The sequence below is a fragment of the Gossypium arboreum genome, chromosome 12, assembly GCF_025698485.1.
Source record: "Gossypium arboreum isolate Shixiya-1 chromosome 12, ASM2569848v2, whole genome shotgun sequence".
In the NCBI taxonomy this organism is placed as follows: Eukaryota; Viridiplantae; Streptophyta; class Magnoliopsida; order Malvales; family Malvaceae; genus Gossypium; species Gossypium arboreum.
In genome coordinates, this window is record NC_069081.1 from 118,611,525 (window position 1) to 118,627,352 (window position 15,828).

The 15,828-nt window shown below is 34.5% G+C and overlaps 3 protein-coding genes across 3 annotated transcripts; 1 reads left to right on the forward strand and 2 right to left on the reverse strand.

Annotated features, from left to right (window-relative positions):
- Window positions 1-4,317: 4,317 nt before the first annotated feature.
- LOC108479839 (phosphoglucomutase, chloroplastic) lies at window positions 4,318-9,259 on the forward strand. Its single transcript, XM_017782656.2, has 22 exons — window positions 4,318-4,904; window positions 5,007-5,072; window positions 5,252-5,296; window positions 5,615-5,707; window positions 5,878-5,930; window positions 6,167-6,218; window positions 6,312-6,380; window positions 6,481-6,549; window positions 6,707-6,829; window positions 6,919-6,971; window positions 7,072-7,150; window positions 7,240-7,304; window positions 7,375-7,442; window positions 7,554-7,672; window positions 7,742-7,816; window positions 7,936-8,051; window positions 8,133-8,274; window positions 8,372-8,453; window positions 8,550-8,596; window positions 8,675-8,752; window positions 8,841-8,946; window positions 9,028-9,259. Exons 1-22 carry the CDS (start codon window positions 4,665-4,667, stop codon window positions 9,093-9,095), a joined length of 1,908 nt encoding a protein of 635 aa, XP_017638145.1. The 5' UTR covers window positions 4,318-4,664; the 3' UTR covers window positions 9,096-9,259.
- Window positions 9,121-10,548, reverse strand: LOC108479840 (carboxylesterase 1). Its single transcript, XM_017782657.2, has one exon. The coding sequence runs from the start codon at window positions 10,396-10,398 to the stop codon at window positions 9,388-9,390; it is 1,011 nt and encodes a 336-aa protein (XP_017638146.1). The 5' UTR covers window positions 10,399-10,548; the 3' UTR covers window positions 9,121-9,387.
- Window positions 10,549-12,480: 1,932 nt separating this feature from the next.
- LOC108478139 (uncharacterized) lies at window positions 12,481-15,488 on the reverse strand. Its single transcript, XM_017780560.2, has 2 exons — window positions 14,232-15,488; window positions 12,481-14,163 (listed from the first exon to the last, which is right to left on the reverse strand). Exons 1-2 carry the CDS (start codon window positions 15,295-15,297, stop codon window positions 12,755-12,757), a joined length of 2,475 nt encoding a protein of 824 aa, XP_017636049.1. The 5' UTR covers window positions 15,298-15,488; the 3' UTR covers window positions 12,481-12,754.
- Between the last annotated feature and the right edge of the window lie 340 nt (window positions 15,489-15,828).

Genomic DNA, 15,828 nt, shown 5'->3' on the forward strand with positions numbered 1-15,828 from the left:
AGGAACTAAATGCTGAGAATTAAAATAGAGGATTAAAATTTAAGAATACGAAGACAATAGGGACTCAGAACAAATTAAGCCATTTAAAATTCAAATGAATTAAAAATATTTTAAAAATACAAAAATTGCCTTTTATTAAAGACCGATATTATATTAGATATTTGCTGTATTCGGACAAAAGCTTGGGTGTGTCCCATGTGGGACCATAATTTTCAAGTGAAACAACGTAAGTACAACTATTTGATTCATTGAACGTGAATTTAATATTTCTTTTTCAGTCTTTCGGTAAATATTAATTTATTGTAACAAATAATTTTATACGTTCCAATCCAAGGATTAATAACCTTTTGATGGTAGTGGTCGATTTCTAAGGTCATAACTGGGCTTTGTTGGAACCTCGCATACCTGAAATTTTGTTGGCAGGAGAGGCTCTATCTTGGTTAAAAGCTTACCTTTTGATAAAGTTGGTTCAATCGAATTGCCATTTGGTCGTAAATATTTTGGTAAAGTTTACTACAGACAGAGGAATAATTTTTCTTGTCTTTTGGTTTCTACTCGACGGGAGACCAATCTGGCTGTTTACCGAATGTTTGGAGCTGCTTTGTTATATGTATATCATCAAGAGTGGGTCGATAATGATACTACAATGTTGATTAATATTGATTCTAAAAGATCTAAGAGGGGTGTATTAAGTAAGTCTGATGATTTTAGTTTTAGTTGTTTGTCCTTTATGATTTTTGGTTTCTCTCTTTGATTTTTTCTCTATTTAATTGAATAGTTAGTTTAAGCTTTAAAAAATCCTTTTGATAAAAATTAAGAGTATAATACATTTAATGTCATTAAACTATTAGTAAGTTTATGTTTTAGTTACTTAATTTAAAAAATTTAAGTCATTGGGTTATTAAAATCGTTGTTATATAGCTTTCTTTGTTCACATCATCTACACCAATCAAAAGCTCTCATTTCTTTTCTCTTCTACAACTTACTTCTTTCTTCATGAAATAGCTTTGAGCATTATGAATCTCCGAACCAAAATCCAAACAGCTTTCTTCTTTGATCTCCAACACTGAATATTAAATCAATTTGTATCTAAGGTATGTTATACTCATTGATGAGTATTGATCCACCATACCAATCGTCGAATCAAAACTTAAAACTAACCGGTTGAACTTTTTTTTATATATAAAACAAAACTTAACAACCCAGTGACTTAAAATCTTTTGAATAGTTCAATAATTTAAATGAAAACTTTCGAATAATTGAATAATTATTTTATAATTTTAAAGTAAAACAAAACGTAAACTTACCAAAATGCAAAAGAAAGGATTCTTTATTTGTTTTTCAATATATGACATCTATTTTTAAATAAGTTATAATTTTGTTTTCAATAAAATTACTCTGATGGAGTTTTATTCAAGATCTATTTCTTGTGGTCCTTTTTATAGTGATTTCAATTCAATCCTTATTAAAATATGTTGGTGAAATTCTTCATAACTTCAATTTGTATAGTAACTTGATTAGAGGGTTGATTAAAGGTTGTTTGAAGTCCTTAATTGGTGTTTAAACTCAAATATTAAAGAGGGATCAGGTCATCTATCTACTCAACCATCACCACTGGTCCACCTTCATCGAATATGGTTTCATCCTTCCATAAATTCATCTTTCTTGTTTCATCTTAGCAATATCTACAACATATTGATTTTTATTTCTTATTTTCATTCTTAATTTTCAAATTTTACTTAAAAGAGAAATCATCTTTACCTCAAGTTACTTAGCAACCAAGAAAGATCGAATTCTTCAATTAAACCTATGTATCTCTCTTCTTTCTTCTTTAATTTTGTTTCTTGATTATTATTCCTTCTTGTCGTCGGAATTTCACAAAATTATCTTTACCTGCGCTGTAAGAAAAGCTTAAAAAAGCTTTTCTGTCGAGCCCCTCTAAATTGTTTGTTTGGATTCGTTATTGATCCTCGGTTTTCTACATTACTGATGATGGAATTTTTGTTTCCTAAAAGAAGAAGTATTCAAGAAATTTTGGATAGTTCAAGATAAATAATTGCAAACCTACGAACACTTTAATTGAGTTTGGCTTGAATCTAAGTAAAGTTGGAAGAGGGAAAAAGTGGACAATACACCTTAGGAGCAAATTGCAGGCAATTTGATGTATATAACTGCTACAATATCAAACATTAAGTATTTCGTAAGTCTCATGAGCAAATATATGGAGAGTCCAACTGGAATACACCTTCTAATTGTCAAGACAATCCTTTGTTACTTGCAAAAGACTAAAAATTTTGTATTGTTTTACAAAATGGATGAAAAGTCCTGAATAATGCTACCAAATTCAAATCAACCATCTTCCATAAAATAAACAATCTTGGAGACCTATTGTGCATCGGTACATGCCACCCTCCTACCAATTAGGTTATACATCGCCCACCAAAGTCCATGAGCAATTGCTTTAATCACTCAAGGCGATAATAGGGCAACCCCATCAACATAACACCTCCATTTTTCTCCAATCATCATCTTCTCTGCATGCCCTTATCTCTCCTTTATGATCATTCATTATTGACATTCTAAAATCACTCTACCATTTTTTTCAAAGGATTAATTGTAAAAAAAAATTATCATTTGACAAGATATCGTTGATTCATTTCAAACTATTTCATTCTTTGCCCACCAGATAATTAAAAAAAAAAGTAATTATAACAATATATAATGATAGTAAAAGATATCTATAATTAAAAATATTAAATAGAAACATAATGTTTGGAAAAGTAATATATGTATGTATATGTGAACTTAAATAGATTTGGATTAACTATTTACAAATATAATTAAGTTTAGATAACATTTAAGATTTATGGTTTAAATTGGGCTTGGCCAATTATGTATGGTATTGATATTATACATAAGTCCAACCCAAACTTCATCCTTGATCTAAAGTTGCCTAGAGTCTAATTGGAAAAAAGAAACCTGATAGCCTTGTCAAGATGTGATTTGATAATAGCATATATATCTAATAATAAAATTATGAAAACCTTGAATGTGAAAGAAGTGACCTCTAAGTAGAGGCGAAACTAGAAAATTTTTTAGAATGTAAAAATTAAATTATAATTTTATAATAGTAAAAATATAATTTCATAATTTTAATAGCTTGTGTCTTTATAATTTTTAAATGATTAAATCAATTTTTTATTATTTTTAGGAAATAAAGTGCAAATTTTTTATACTAATTTAAAATGACTAAATGAAAAAAATTCTATTTTAAGAGAATCAGGCCACTGCCGACAACTGCTTCAAGTAAATTTTAATGGGAATCAATAAAGATTTACTCAAGTATAATGAGTGAATTTTAATATAAAGTTTTTATTAAATATAAATATCAAATTAAAGTATATGGTTTTGTTAATATTTAACATTTAATAACGATGATAACAGAATAAATTGGTGGAACTTTATTTTCTGAACGTTGCATTGTTGGTGTCACAGTGTCGCACATGAAGTTGATGCATACCCACATTCCATACAAAATCTCGTGTTACCTTTATTTCCTAACGTAATTAAATATACACAAAGCCATCTTTTATTTGACAAGTAAATCATACCACGATACCTTGTATCGTGAAGATTCCAGTTCTGCTTTTCTTTTCTTTTTAAAATTCATTAATTTAACTTAAATGTTGGAATATCATATATTTTCTTTTAGAAAACAAAACTATAATATACCATTATTTTTATATGTTTGAACGTCATTAATTGTTTTTTCTTCAAACAAAACATTCCACTATATAAATATTTGTTTTCGCTATCGGTTTAATTAAATAAGGGAAGTTTGCATGGTCGGTAATTTAACATAATAATAATTTTAACTATTAATATTTATATATTATATTAATTTAATCTTAATTTTAAAAATTGTTACTTGTAGAATTTAATATTTTCCTGAAATTTGATTTTCTTTAAAAATAAAAAGTGAAAAGTTAGAGGAATATATTCATTTATTGCATTTTGTAGGAGGAGTAGAGCACCATATTTATGGTAAAAGAGATGGATTGAAGAGGGGGCAAAGGAATTAGCTTAAACCCAAACCCAAGGCTAGATCTAGGAATTTGAATATTTATTTAAACTAAGGTCAAGGATGGAAAGTAGTAAGTTTCCTTAAAAATGGACGTGAAATTGGTAAATATAATTTTGATATCTGAATGGAAAAAGATTGACGGTCCATATATTTAGAGCTATTATTAATTATTGACGAAGTTATAAACGTTAATCAATTTATAAACCATCACTTGGAAGTAAGTGGGAAGACATTGATGGCAGAAGTGAAATGAGACAGGTTTTAGGATGTGGAGAAGATAAAGCATTGTCCAACGTACACGTGGCAGTGCTCCAGGCAGTAGCAGTGGCAATTCGTTTGTTTCTTTACTAAATTAATTTATAGCCAAAGAAAGTAAAAGAAGCAGCTGCTTACTCTCTCAAACTCACTCTCAAAGATCCCTCTTCCTAGTTTCTCTCCTCTCCTTTGCTCTCTCCTGCTCCACTCAATATATAAATAAAACCCAAACTCAAAATATCAAAAACCCCATTTTTCCTCCATTGATTCATCCATCTTTGAAGAAAAAGAGAGAGAGAGAGAGCTTTTGAAGTAACATATATCCATGGCTTCTTGTTGCAATTCTTTGAGACTTGAAGGTTTCTTCTCTTCTGCTTTTAAATCATCTAAGCGATCATCCAATGCCATTCCCATCCCTTCCTCTTCTTTTTCTCATCTCTGTAACCATCGCTTCCCTCTTAAAAGCATTTCCTTTTCAGTATCACGCTCCCCTTCTTTTACCATCAAAGCTTCCTCCTCCTCCTCTTCTTCCTCCACCACCATTGCCGAGCCTGAAGGCATCAAGGTTGTATTTTTTTCCCATTGGCTTTCATTCTTCTCTTATTTAATTTATTTTAAAAATTAGCTTAAATAGTGATTCTGGGTTTTCTTTATTTGAATCTTACAGATAACTTCAGTTCCCACTAAACCGATTGAAGGGCAAAAGACCGGGACAAGTGGGCTTCGGAAAAAGGTAAATTTTTTTCACTGTTATTCATATCACTTTGCTTTTGAATTGTTTCTTCCTTCCTCAAGGGATAGCTAAGAACAGAGAGTAATCTGTTGTTGAATTTTTGAAATTGGGTTGGGATTCAATTACTCATTAGAAAATTCGTTTTTTTTTCAAATTTAATATAATTTCATTTGCTTCAGGTTAAGGTTTTTATGGAAGAGAATTACCTTTCAAATTGGATCCAGGTTTGGAATTTTTCTTTTTCTTGGCATTCATTTTTATTGGTGAATGTACCTAAGAGATCCCCTTACTATAGTCCCTCTACTATTAAATGAATCAATTTAGGTATTATTGAAAAGAATATTTTTAATAGGGTAAATGTTAACTCTATTACAATTTGGACTTATTTGATTCTTTTTAATAGTATAGGGACTAAATTGATTCATTTAATAATAGAAGGACTAATTTGATCTAGTCCCTATAATACAGGGACCTCCCATTTACTTTATCCCATTTTCATTAGTTTCAATGTTTTATGATGGGTTGGAACTGTGTGTCTGCAGTCGTTGTTTAATTCATTACCGCCTGAGGATTACAAGAATGGGGTGTTGGTATTAGGAGGCGATGGTCGGTACTTTAACCGCGAAGCTTCTCAGGTCATTTTCTGAACCGGTACTCTTTAACAGTTCATTGTGCTTGGATTTGGATTAAGAGGACTAGGAACAAAAAAGGAACACAAACAAAATGATTCCCGCTCATAAATTATATATGTAGTATGTACTTAAAATGCATTTGTCTTATTCGAATGTTTGAATTCGAAATGCAGACAATTATCAAAATTGCTGCTGGAAATGGAGTTGGAAAAATCTTGGTTGGCAGGTGTGTGTTCTTTCACTGGCATCGCCATTGCCTCAGCTTTCGAGTTTGAAAACAATAAATGTTCCTATCGATGTTAAACCGCTTTAAACAATAATGCACTAGTGTCACCATTGTTCCTGGGAAGAGCACTTGAAATGTCTCATTTGTCTTCCCAGCTGTCATATAATATCTATTGTGCCTCCTGCTAATATGTTGTATTTTATAATCTGTCTAATTTTGATCATATGATGTTGCAGGGAAGGTATTCTGTCTACACCAGCCGTTTCTGCTGTCATTCGAAAGAGGAAGGCAAGCATGTCTCTTTTCATTTTAAATGGTATCAATATTTACCTATTTACATATTTTATCACTTGGTTAAACAATATTTTCACCCTCTTTTAGGCCAATGGTGGATTTATTATGAGTGCAAGCCATAATCCAGGAGGCCCCGAATACGACTGGGGTATCAAGGTTTATTCCTAATGCACCTGTGGAATTGTGCTTCATTGCTTCAACTCCGGTCTCTGTCTCTGACTTTAAATGCCATTGTGTTCATCTACTTGTTTTCTAGTTTAATTACAACAGTGGCCAACCTGCACCTGAATCCATCACTGACAAGATATATGGGAATACTCTTTCTGTAAGTATTGGATGTTGCTGTTATATATTATATATTTTTCTATTCTTGTCGTTTTTCGTTGTCTGTTATTTCATCTGTTTGTGTGTGTATTTTTTGTTTTTCTAACATGCAAGTGAATACGTCCTGCTTGATATTTGAAAATGGAACTTCTGTGCAGATTTCCGAGATTAAAATGGCTGAGATTCCTGATGTTGACCTTTCTCGCCTTGGAGGTACCAAGTACGGAAACTTCACTGTCGAGGTTATAGACCCGGTTTCCGACTATTTGGAATTAATGGAGGTGAGGGAAAAAAAAAACAGCTACTCATCCTATAATTCCGAATGAAACTTCACTTGTTTGTATCACTTATACTGTTAGATCATATGCAGAGTGTGTTCGATTTCCAGATGATCAAAAATCTTCTCTCAAGATCAGACTTCAGGTAAACTGTATGCCCTTGATTAATCCCGAACGGGTATCATTAGGTTGCCTGCTACAATTCTGGTAACTAACTTTTACTGTATTGGCTGTTACTTTTTTAGTTTTGCATTTGATGCCATGCATGCTGTTACTGGTGCTTATGCAAAACCCATCTTCGTGGACAAGCTTGGGGCTCGCCCGGTATGTCATGTGTATGAAAAATCTGAAATATACTATTGACCTAAATTTTAATAAAGTTCCTGACTTTAAATGTTAGATGTGTCATGTAGGATTCTATATCGAATGGAGTGCCTCTTGAGGATTTTGGACATGGTCATCCTGATCCTAATCTTACGTAAGATAGTCACTATACGTTTTTCGACGATTTAAAATCGTACCACTTTCTAATCTTTATGGCAAAACAGGTATGCAAAGGATTTGGTCAATATCATGTATAGTGAGAATGGGCCTGATTTTGGAGCAGCAAGTGATGGTAAAGAAATTATATATATGAAATAAATTTCTCGTATTGTCAGATTTCTCCATTATGCATGCATAATAGGATTCACTGACTAACAAATGTATCACAATCATGTTTCCTCAGGAGACGGCGACAGAAACATGATTCTAGGTAAAAAGTTTTTTGTTACCCCTTCGGACTCCGTCGCAATTATTGCTGCGAATGCACAAGCAGCAATACCATATTTCCGGAGTGGCCCTAAGGTACAAAATTCTAGTAGCTTTGCTTTCCATGATTTTTAAACCGAAGATGCTTACGTCTTGCATTTTCAGGGTTTAGCTCGATCCATGCCAACTAGTGGTGCTCTCGATAGAGTTGCTGAAAAATTGGGTCTTACCTTTTTTGAGGTAAGCACTATTTCAACTTAAGTGTTCTAATAATCTATGAAAAAAAGAGATTATATTCTAAAGGTACATACTTTGAACTTTGGGTTTTTTCTTTTTTTCTTTCTTTTTTTTTTTTTCAGGTTCCTACTGGCTGGAAATTTTTTGGGAATCTTATGGATGCTGGAAAGTTGTCAATTTGTGGGGAAGAAAGTTTTGGTACGGGTTCAGATCACATTCGTGAGAAGGATGGCATATGGTAATTTCTTGTTATGGAGTGTCTAACAAATTCGAGTACAGGGGACCAAAGTAAAATGGTTTCTATTTTTGTCAATGGCAGGGCTGTTTTAGCATGGCTCTCGATTATTGCATATCGAAACAAAGACAAGAAACCAGGGGAGAAATTGGTATCTATCTCTGATGTTGTCAAAGAACACTGGGCAACTTATGGAAGAAATTTCTTTTCTAGATATGATTACGAAGTGAGCACGATAGCTCTCTCTCAAAACAACACGAGTGTATAGTTTCATATTCGGTTCAGCTCGAAAATTCCTTGTTTTAATTAGTTTTTCTGTTCAGGAATGTGAATCTGAAGGTGCCAATAAAATGATCGAATACCTTAGAGGTCTAATCTCAAAGAGTAAGGCAGGTGAAAAGTATGGTAAGTTTGCAACCGACCCTTTTAACCCCGGCACCAGCTACTGTACTATACAAATTTTACATCTGTTTGATTGTTCAAAAAAATTTTCCATTGTAGGAAATTATGTCCTTCAATTTGCTGATGACTTTTCATATACCGATCCCGTAAGTATGCTCTCTACAATTTTCGTACGATTGATCTCCTTCAACAAATTGCTATATATTTTCTGTCTGTTTTCTTAGGTGGATGGAAGTGTGGCCTCAAAGCAGGGTGTTCGATTTGTTTTCACAGATGGTTCAAGGATTATATTCCGTTTATCTGTACGTTCTGGGTTTTTGTTTCCCGTGATCTTTAAAGGCGTATACAGTCTTCCTCTCTTTTGATATGATTAACTTCATATACATGCAGGGAACTGGCTCAGCTGGTGCAACGGTTCGAATCTACATTGAGCAATTTGAACCAGATGCTTCTAAACATGACATGGACGCCCAAGTGGCATTAAAACCATTAATAGGTATGCTCGCGACCGTGATCGTTTTTCTATCTCTTTCTTTCAACAAACTTATGAAATGAATTGTACGGTTGAAAATCTCAGATTTGGCATTGTCTGTATCGAAGCTGAAGGACTTCACAGGCAGGGAGAAACCTACAGTCATCACATAAAAAAGCGACACTCATATTGAGCCCCTCCCCTATGAATTCCCACTTTTATTGAGTCATCATTCAGTTTTGTTTTTAATGCTATAGTTAGCTTGGCATTATGTAAATTTATGTAAAATACTTGGAAGGAATAAATTAAAAGCATCTAGATTCTAGTGCTATAATAATCTGGTGAAATAAAAATTTCGAAGTTTACTTTTTTAGTACCACTAGTAAGATAATCCACTGCTCTATACATACATACCATTATTGCATGATAAAGATAGCTAAAAATTCATTCAACATTTGCATTTATTCAAAGTGTAACTGAGGTTGCAGATGCAATAAAATCCTTCAAGACCAAAAACAGTGCGTTGGCCTTATCAGGCTGCATAATATCCACTCCATGATGATCCCCCATACGAAAATGGCTCACTACCTTTACACCCTTTTCTTCCATTGATTTTACGAGCTCCACCTGACGGTCGATTAAAGGGTCGCCGTCACAGCCGGTCACCAACACTTTCCATCCTACCGCAGCGAGCTTCTCCATAAGGCTTGTCCCCTTGGTTGTTGTTGGATTACAGTACTCGTGGTCACGGTCAGCTCCGATTGGCAACGCCAGTTCCCACATCAGGTCTCCCACACCAGGAGGCAATACGGGATCATTAACCAATCTTAACTCTGACTCAACCTTAACGGACCCGCCGAAGAATGGTTGGTGCAATATTAGCCCTCGGATCTTCCAGGGTCGAAGACCGTCGGCTTCTTCCGCCACACGTATTCCTGCATGGTAGGCTATGTTACCACCTGAACTCGACCCCATAACGAAACAAGTGGTGAAATTTGCGTATTGTGTCAACCACTCTTCTTGGGTGGTTTTGATCCAGAGCAACGCTTCAATAGCGTCGTCGTAAGCAGCAGGAAGCCTATGCTCAGGGGCAAGACGATAATCGACGGACACAACGATGGCTTGGAGTTCCACCGCCATGTTTGAGCAAAAAACATGGAAGATCGTGGATGCCGCACTGCAGTGGATGAATCCTCCTGCATGGTAATAAACTATGAGAGGGAACTTGTTCCTACCAAGCGGTTTCTGCCTGGGGAGGAACACACGAGCCCATGTGTGTGTCGTTTGGTTGATAGTGATATCTTTGGAGAGAACCGGGACAGTTGGGTCCAGATCAGGTATGGCTGAAGTGTTGGGAAACCTATTAGGGTTGCGCGTAAGCGAGCCATTGGGGTTAAGAATGATTTCGAGGCGCTTGTAAGGATCATCAACGACAGTGGGATTGGAAGAAGGGGCTGCTTTTGTTTGATCCGACATCACCGGAGCCCTCGGATGAGGTCTTTTGTTCTGGTTTTTTCAACTTTGGGTTTCCTATGAAGACAAATATAGAGAGAGATTTCTTGGGTAAGCAGTAAGCAGTAAGCAATTACTCGATAGTTTTCATGATGGCTGCCGGGTTATCAGTAGACTTGGTTTTGTTTGTCAAACAAGTTACCTATTTTAAAACTAGAAATTCATTGGGATGAATTGACGTTTAGGGAGAACGAATGGCTAATTTTGAAAGTTTTAATGAAGCTTCATTTATGTTCCTTTTCATTGTTACTATCTCTCGAAAAGTCGTAACAATCGAAAGTGAAGTTAGAATTTTTTTTAAATGATATTTTATGTTAAAAAAGTTTAGGGATGAAGTGCATTTAGCCCTTTAATTTGGTTTTTTTTATTTGACAGTTAAATTTAGATTCAACACTTTAATATTATAATACATCATGACTCAAATTATTTTTAATTGTCTTTTATTAGTTTATACATATTTAAAAAATTTATGATGATATGACAATTTCAAAATATTACACCATCAACACCTTAACAAAATCAAGTTCAGAGATTAAATAGAAAAAAATTATCACATTACAAGACTAATGCGTTAAAAAATCTAAATACCAAATTAGAAAATGTTGTGAAAATCTAAATACCAAATTAGAAAAAGTTGTGAAGCTCAATAATTAAATATTATTTTATCCTAAAGACCTAATAGATGGTCCAATGAAAGCAGAAATGGGCTGTTGCCTGAATAGGCTAAAGAGGGCAGCATAAAAAAAAAGCTGTATCAGAATATCAAACAACATATACTTTTTTTTGAACCATTTATATTTCGTTTGGGGCCAAGATAATTTATTCAAAGATACCTGCCCAACAAAGTTGCTACAATAACAATGTTGTTTAGGACAACATTTTCCAACTTAGGTAAATTCATGTATGTATATATTTATTTGTAAAATTTATAAATTTTGTTAAAATTTAGTGTGATTAATAAAGATTAAATTGATACATTTAATCTCCAAAGGATGTGAGGGTATTTTGCTGTTTGGAACTTAATCAAATATGTTTGTTAATGACTATATATGTAACACATTACATACGAGCGTAACATCAATGGATAAAAATGTCGGCACTTGTAAGAGAGAGACATGATGTAAAAACATTTTTACTAGACTTCAAAATTGGCTTTAAATTTCACTTTTCTGCATCAAGATAAGAAAATATAGTAGTGTGAGCTCTTTGTTTTAGGAGTTAAATTATATTTTATTTTTATTATTCAAAATAATAAATTAATTCATATATGTTAGATTAAAGAATAAACTCTCATTCTATTAAAATTCTATTAATTTCTAGTGTTAAGTAATGACGAGTCAATTGTATGGTTACTTGAATTAATTCCTCCACGTAAAAAAATTTTAATTCATCTCACTGACTGTTAAAATTTTCATCTATTCCTTGTGTTGTAGCTTTCATCCATTTTGCTTGAATTAATCCCTCAACATCGGTATAGGATACATATAGTATGTCATGTGTCACTCTATGATTGCTCTGCTAGCTATGTCAATACTTAATAATAAAAATGAGGATAATTTTTAACAGAATGACAAATTTACTATAAGAAGTAATAAGTAAAAATACTCTTAATACAAAAATATCCATTCATGATGCATATTGAGTTAGACGACATTGTGTTAATTAAAGTGCATAAGATAATGGTAGCATTTAGAAATTTGATTTTTATTTTCTTTTAAATCTAATAAATTTAGGACCTTTTGGATAAATATTAATTTTCAGTGCAGTACATTTAATTTTTTTACTTCTTTTACTGTTATTTTTAAGCTAATAGTAAATAAACATACCATTCATTCAATTAAATATATTTTTAATCAATGTCTTTTGCGTCTTGTTATAAGTATTGATTATACCTTAAAATATTGAATAATATTATACAAATTTAATATTTGTCCAGAAAAGAATATTATAAATGCATTATGCACACACAACACACATCTAAATAATGAAAATATAACCCATGATGTGGAAAAAAAAAAAGCATAACCCATGATAGTAAAGTACATTCAAAACTTTAATTTTGATTTGATTAGAAAAGACTGTTGAATAGCTTACAGCCGCCATTTCACTCCCAAAATCCCAGACAATATCACAAGTTGAGCAGTGACAGAACCTCCTCGGAAAGACCAAACTCATTCAATTTTTTAAGGTACTATTACACCCTAAAATACCACTGCCAAAAGAATTAATGTTATATAGCATATTATCCCAATAACCTAATAAACCCTACTCCATAAACTAATTACATTGTTGATGAATATGTAATATGGTGTTGCTCACTTCAATATGTTGCAGTAGATGAAGCTGACAGTAAATGGTGGTAACAATCGGCTGCGGTTGGCCTCTGGTCAGGGTTCTGATCCAAGCACCTGCTTTGTAACTCTCTCAGCATTTTTGGCAAGTTCGTTAACCCACAGGTCTTGACCAAGTGACCTACACCCCACACATCCACTTTCACCCCATGTAAACCCCTTACCATCTCTGGTGCATGGGTTCCGCGCGCCTCCGTGCTTGCAACCGGGTGTGGGTATATTTGTGGTGCGCCCACAGCTTCATCGAACCCGGTGACGAACCATTCGTTTTCACCGTCGCACCTTCTTAAAACTTTGTCCCAGCTTAAGTCCCTGTGCATGAAGCTTAGGTCATGTAAGGCTACTAATGCTTTTGTCACGTATTTGAGAGCTTCTACGAGTTGGTCATAGTTAAGTGGCTTGAATTTGCACCCTCTAGGCTTGAATACCAACGTGCTGTCTATCTCGGCTGCTCGATAAATGAATTCGGCATGCGGGATTCTTTGATCTAACATGTCGTATATTTCTTTCACCATTGCCCACTTTTTCTTGCTCGAGAACGATCTCGTTACCGTGTTTGGTGTCATTTCGATTATATCTCCGTTGCCTAAATTAATCCTTTCAAAATCGCTGAAGGGGACTTGCATGTCCAAGACTCTATTTAAGCATCGATCAGCTAGCAAAGGCAACAGGCCAGCTATTCTATAACAAGGCACTAGTGCTTTTAGTCTCTCCGAGGGGAACGACAAATCAACCGAATATAAATCGGTCATTATAACACGGTCTTCCGATCGGCTTATTGCACAAAATGTTACCATATACCCAACAGCATAATACCCTAAAATGTAAGGAAGATCCATGTAACTCCATAGCAACTTCTCCACTATAGTTGATGATGGATCAAGCTGGCCTTCCCTCGATCGATCAGTTTCCTCTCCCCTCCACAAGCAGAAATTTTTAACAAAACCCGTCACGTTTGGCCATCGGTCCCGCAATGGCTGATCAGTCGACGGTGAAGACGGTTTTCGGATAATAACCATTTCGACCGAACAAAATTTCGAGACTACCCTATTGATGCAATCATCCCAAAGTCCAATAAACGAGTCTCGGTCCGTGGCACTAGCAGCACTAGGACTAGTGTTTGTGCGGATCATCGGTCCCAACATATCATATACCATAGCTCTACAATCTAACAGTTCACTAGAAGCAGTAAACATAACTTCTTTACCAGGTGGTAAATCTCGGTAAACATCTCGCCTTAACGGAAACCGATAATCCTCCGGTGGTGGCTCTTGTAAATGCCATGAAAGCTCGAACAAGCTCGGTAATGTCGTCGGTGGAACCCGAAGACACGCCATGTAGAAATCCGTAGGGTCTTGGAACTCCATTGGAGGCATTGCTGTAACAAAACAAAAAATGAATTTCAGCCATGAAAACGGATCATAGAAGAGGTTTAATTGGACTTACATCTAATAGAAGGTTCTACAAATGGATGCTGAGCTGACTTTCTCCGGCCAAAGACTTTAACTTGTTGTCCATTAACGAATGTATCAACGGAGAAACCTTTTAATGGAGTATCTTCAAAAGCTTCCATTGTTGAACCAACCATGGCATCATCAAAGAATATGAGTTCATCTGCGTTTAAAAAGCTTGAACATTGAAGTTTAACCCTTCCTCTATGGTGTTCACCTTCTTCTGCCCATAAAGTCACTGATTCTTCCCATGTCATTCTTATTTTCCCTATCCTACGAAGCTCTTTTGAGGATGATGAAGAATAAAGGCCAAGTAGACCACCGTCTAGTGCAGTGTCGAACCCTAAAAGACTTGTCGTCATCACAGGAGGGGGCATAGGCAGAGCTCTGGACCCAACTGTGCGGCCATCACGAGGAACCATGAACTGAACCAATTCCTCGAAGACTTCTTCATCAAAAGAAGCTGGTAATCTATGGAGTTTCCTTTCATATGGTGAAAGCCTAAAATAACTCTTACCAACTCTTTCCTTTTCACCTTTTTCCCATTCATATACTTTTCGAAATTCACCCAACATGTTATCCCATTTAGTACCAGCAGTCTTTGCATCTCGATTAATCCCATGTTTGTTTAAAAACTCTGCTACTTCTTTATCTTTATCAGCCCTAGTTTTACCTCTAGATGGTTGAACTTGAACCCCAACACCACCAAGATACTGAATCCTCCAAGCCCGAGCTAACCACAACATTTCATTAGGTTTCCAAACGGGACTCACATATTTTCCTTTCCTTAACTGATGTTGAAACTGATCTCCTTCTGGTTTTATGATGGTTGGAGAATGAGGCGGAGACGAATAAGTATCCGAGGAAGAACCAGCTGCGACACGAGCTTGAGTTGACTCAGCCATTGGAGCTTGTTTCCATTTATCACTACTGAAATATCGTGGTTTTTTGGGGTTCACACACTCTAGGGGCTCTATAGGAGATGAAGCCGAGAAGTGTTGTTGAGTTTGTTGGGGTACTGTTTGCTTTCGGGTACCATCCCCAGTGGTGTTATCGCCCATTTCAAATGAAGCTCAAACAGAAGAGAGCTGAAAGAGAAATCAGATAAAAACAAGATCAGAAAGGACAAGCACCATTACATAACATTATTGAGAAACTAAGTGAGGTACAAAGATAATAGTGGTGGTGTCTTTCATTGAAGTATTGTTGTGGGTTTTGTGTGTGTGTGTGTGTGTGTATGATTATGATTGCCAGGCGTAACTCACAAAGGGAAAGTAAAGCAATTATAGAGACCAAGAAAGAAGTAAATAGAAAAAAGACGAAGACTGTGGAACTGTTTTGATTGTGACCCTTCGGTAAAATAAATTTATTACAATATTGAATTTTAACTTTTATGTTTACCGCTATAAATAAGGCTGTTTTTAATGAGAAAATACCTAAAATTAATTATAGTCTATTTTTAACACATAAAAAAAATAATATATTTTAATGTATTTCAATATATATATTTTTATATTAATAGTAATGTCTATATAGTTTAAGTTAAGATTTAATTGATTTTAGTAAACAAGTATTGGAAAAACAACGATATT

Excerpts from the sequence above, each read along its gene's own strand:
- LOC108479839 (XM_017782656.2), top strand. The coding sequence starts at position 4,665 with ATGGCTTCTTGTTGCAATTCTTTGAGACTTGAAGGTTTCTTCTCTTCT. Across the intron at positions 4,905-5,006 it reads CCGAGCCTGAAGGCATCAAG|ATAACTTCAGTTCCCACTAA; the intron begins GTTGTATTTTTT and ends TGAATCTTACAG. Across the intron at positions 6,972-7,071 it reads CTCTCAAGATCAGACTTCAG|TTTTGCATTTGATGCCATGC; the intron begins GTAAACTGTATG and ends TTACTTTTTTAG.
- LOC108478139 (XM_017780560.2), bottom strand. The coding sequence starts at position 15,297 with ATGGGCGATAACACCACTGGGGATGGTACCCGAAAGCAAACAGTACCC. Across the intron at positions 14,164-14,231 it reads TGTAGAACCTTCTATTAGAT|CAATGCCTCCAATGGAGTTC; the intron begins GTAAGTCCAATT and ends GTTTTGTTACAG.
- LOC108479840 (XM_017782657.2), bottom strand. The coding sequence starts at position 10,398 with ATGTCGGATCAAACAAAAGCAGCCCCTTCTTCCAATCCCACTGTCGTT.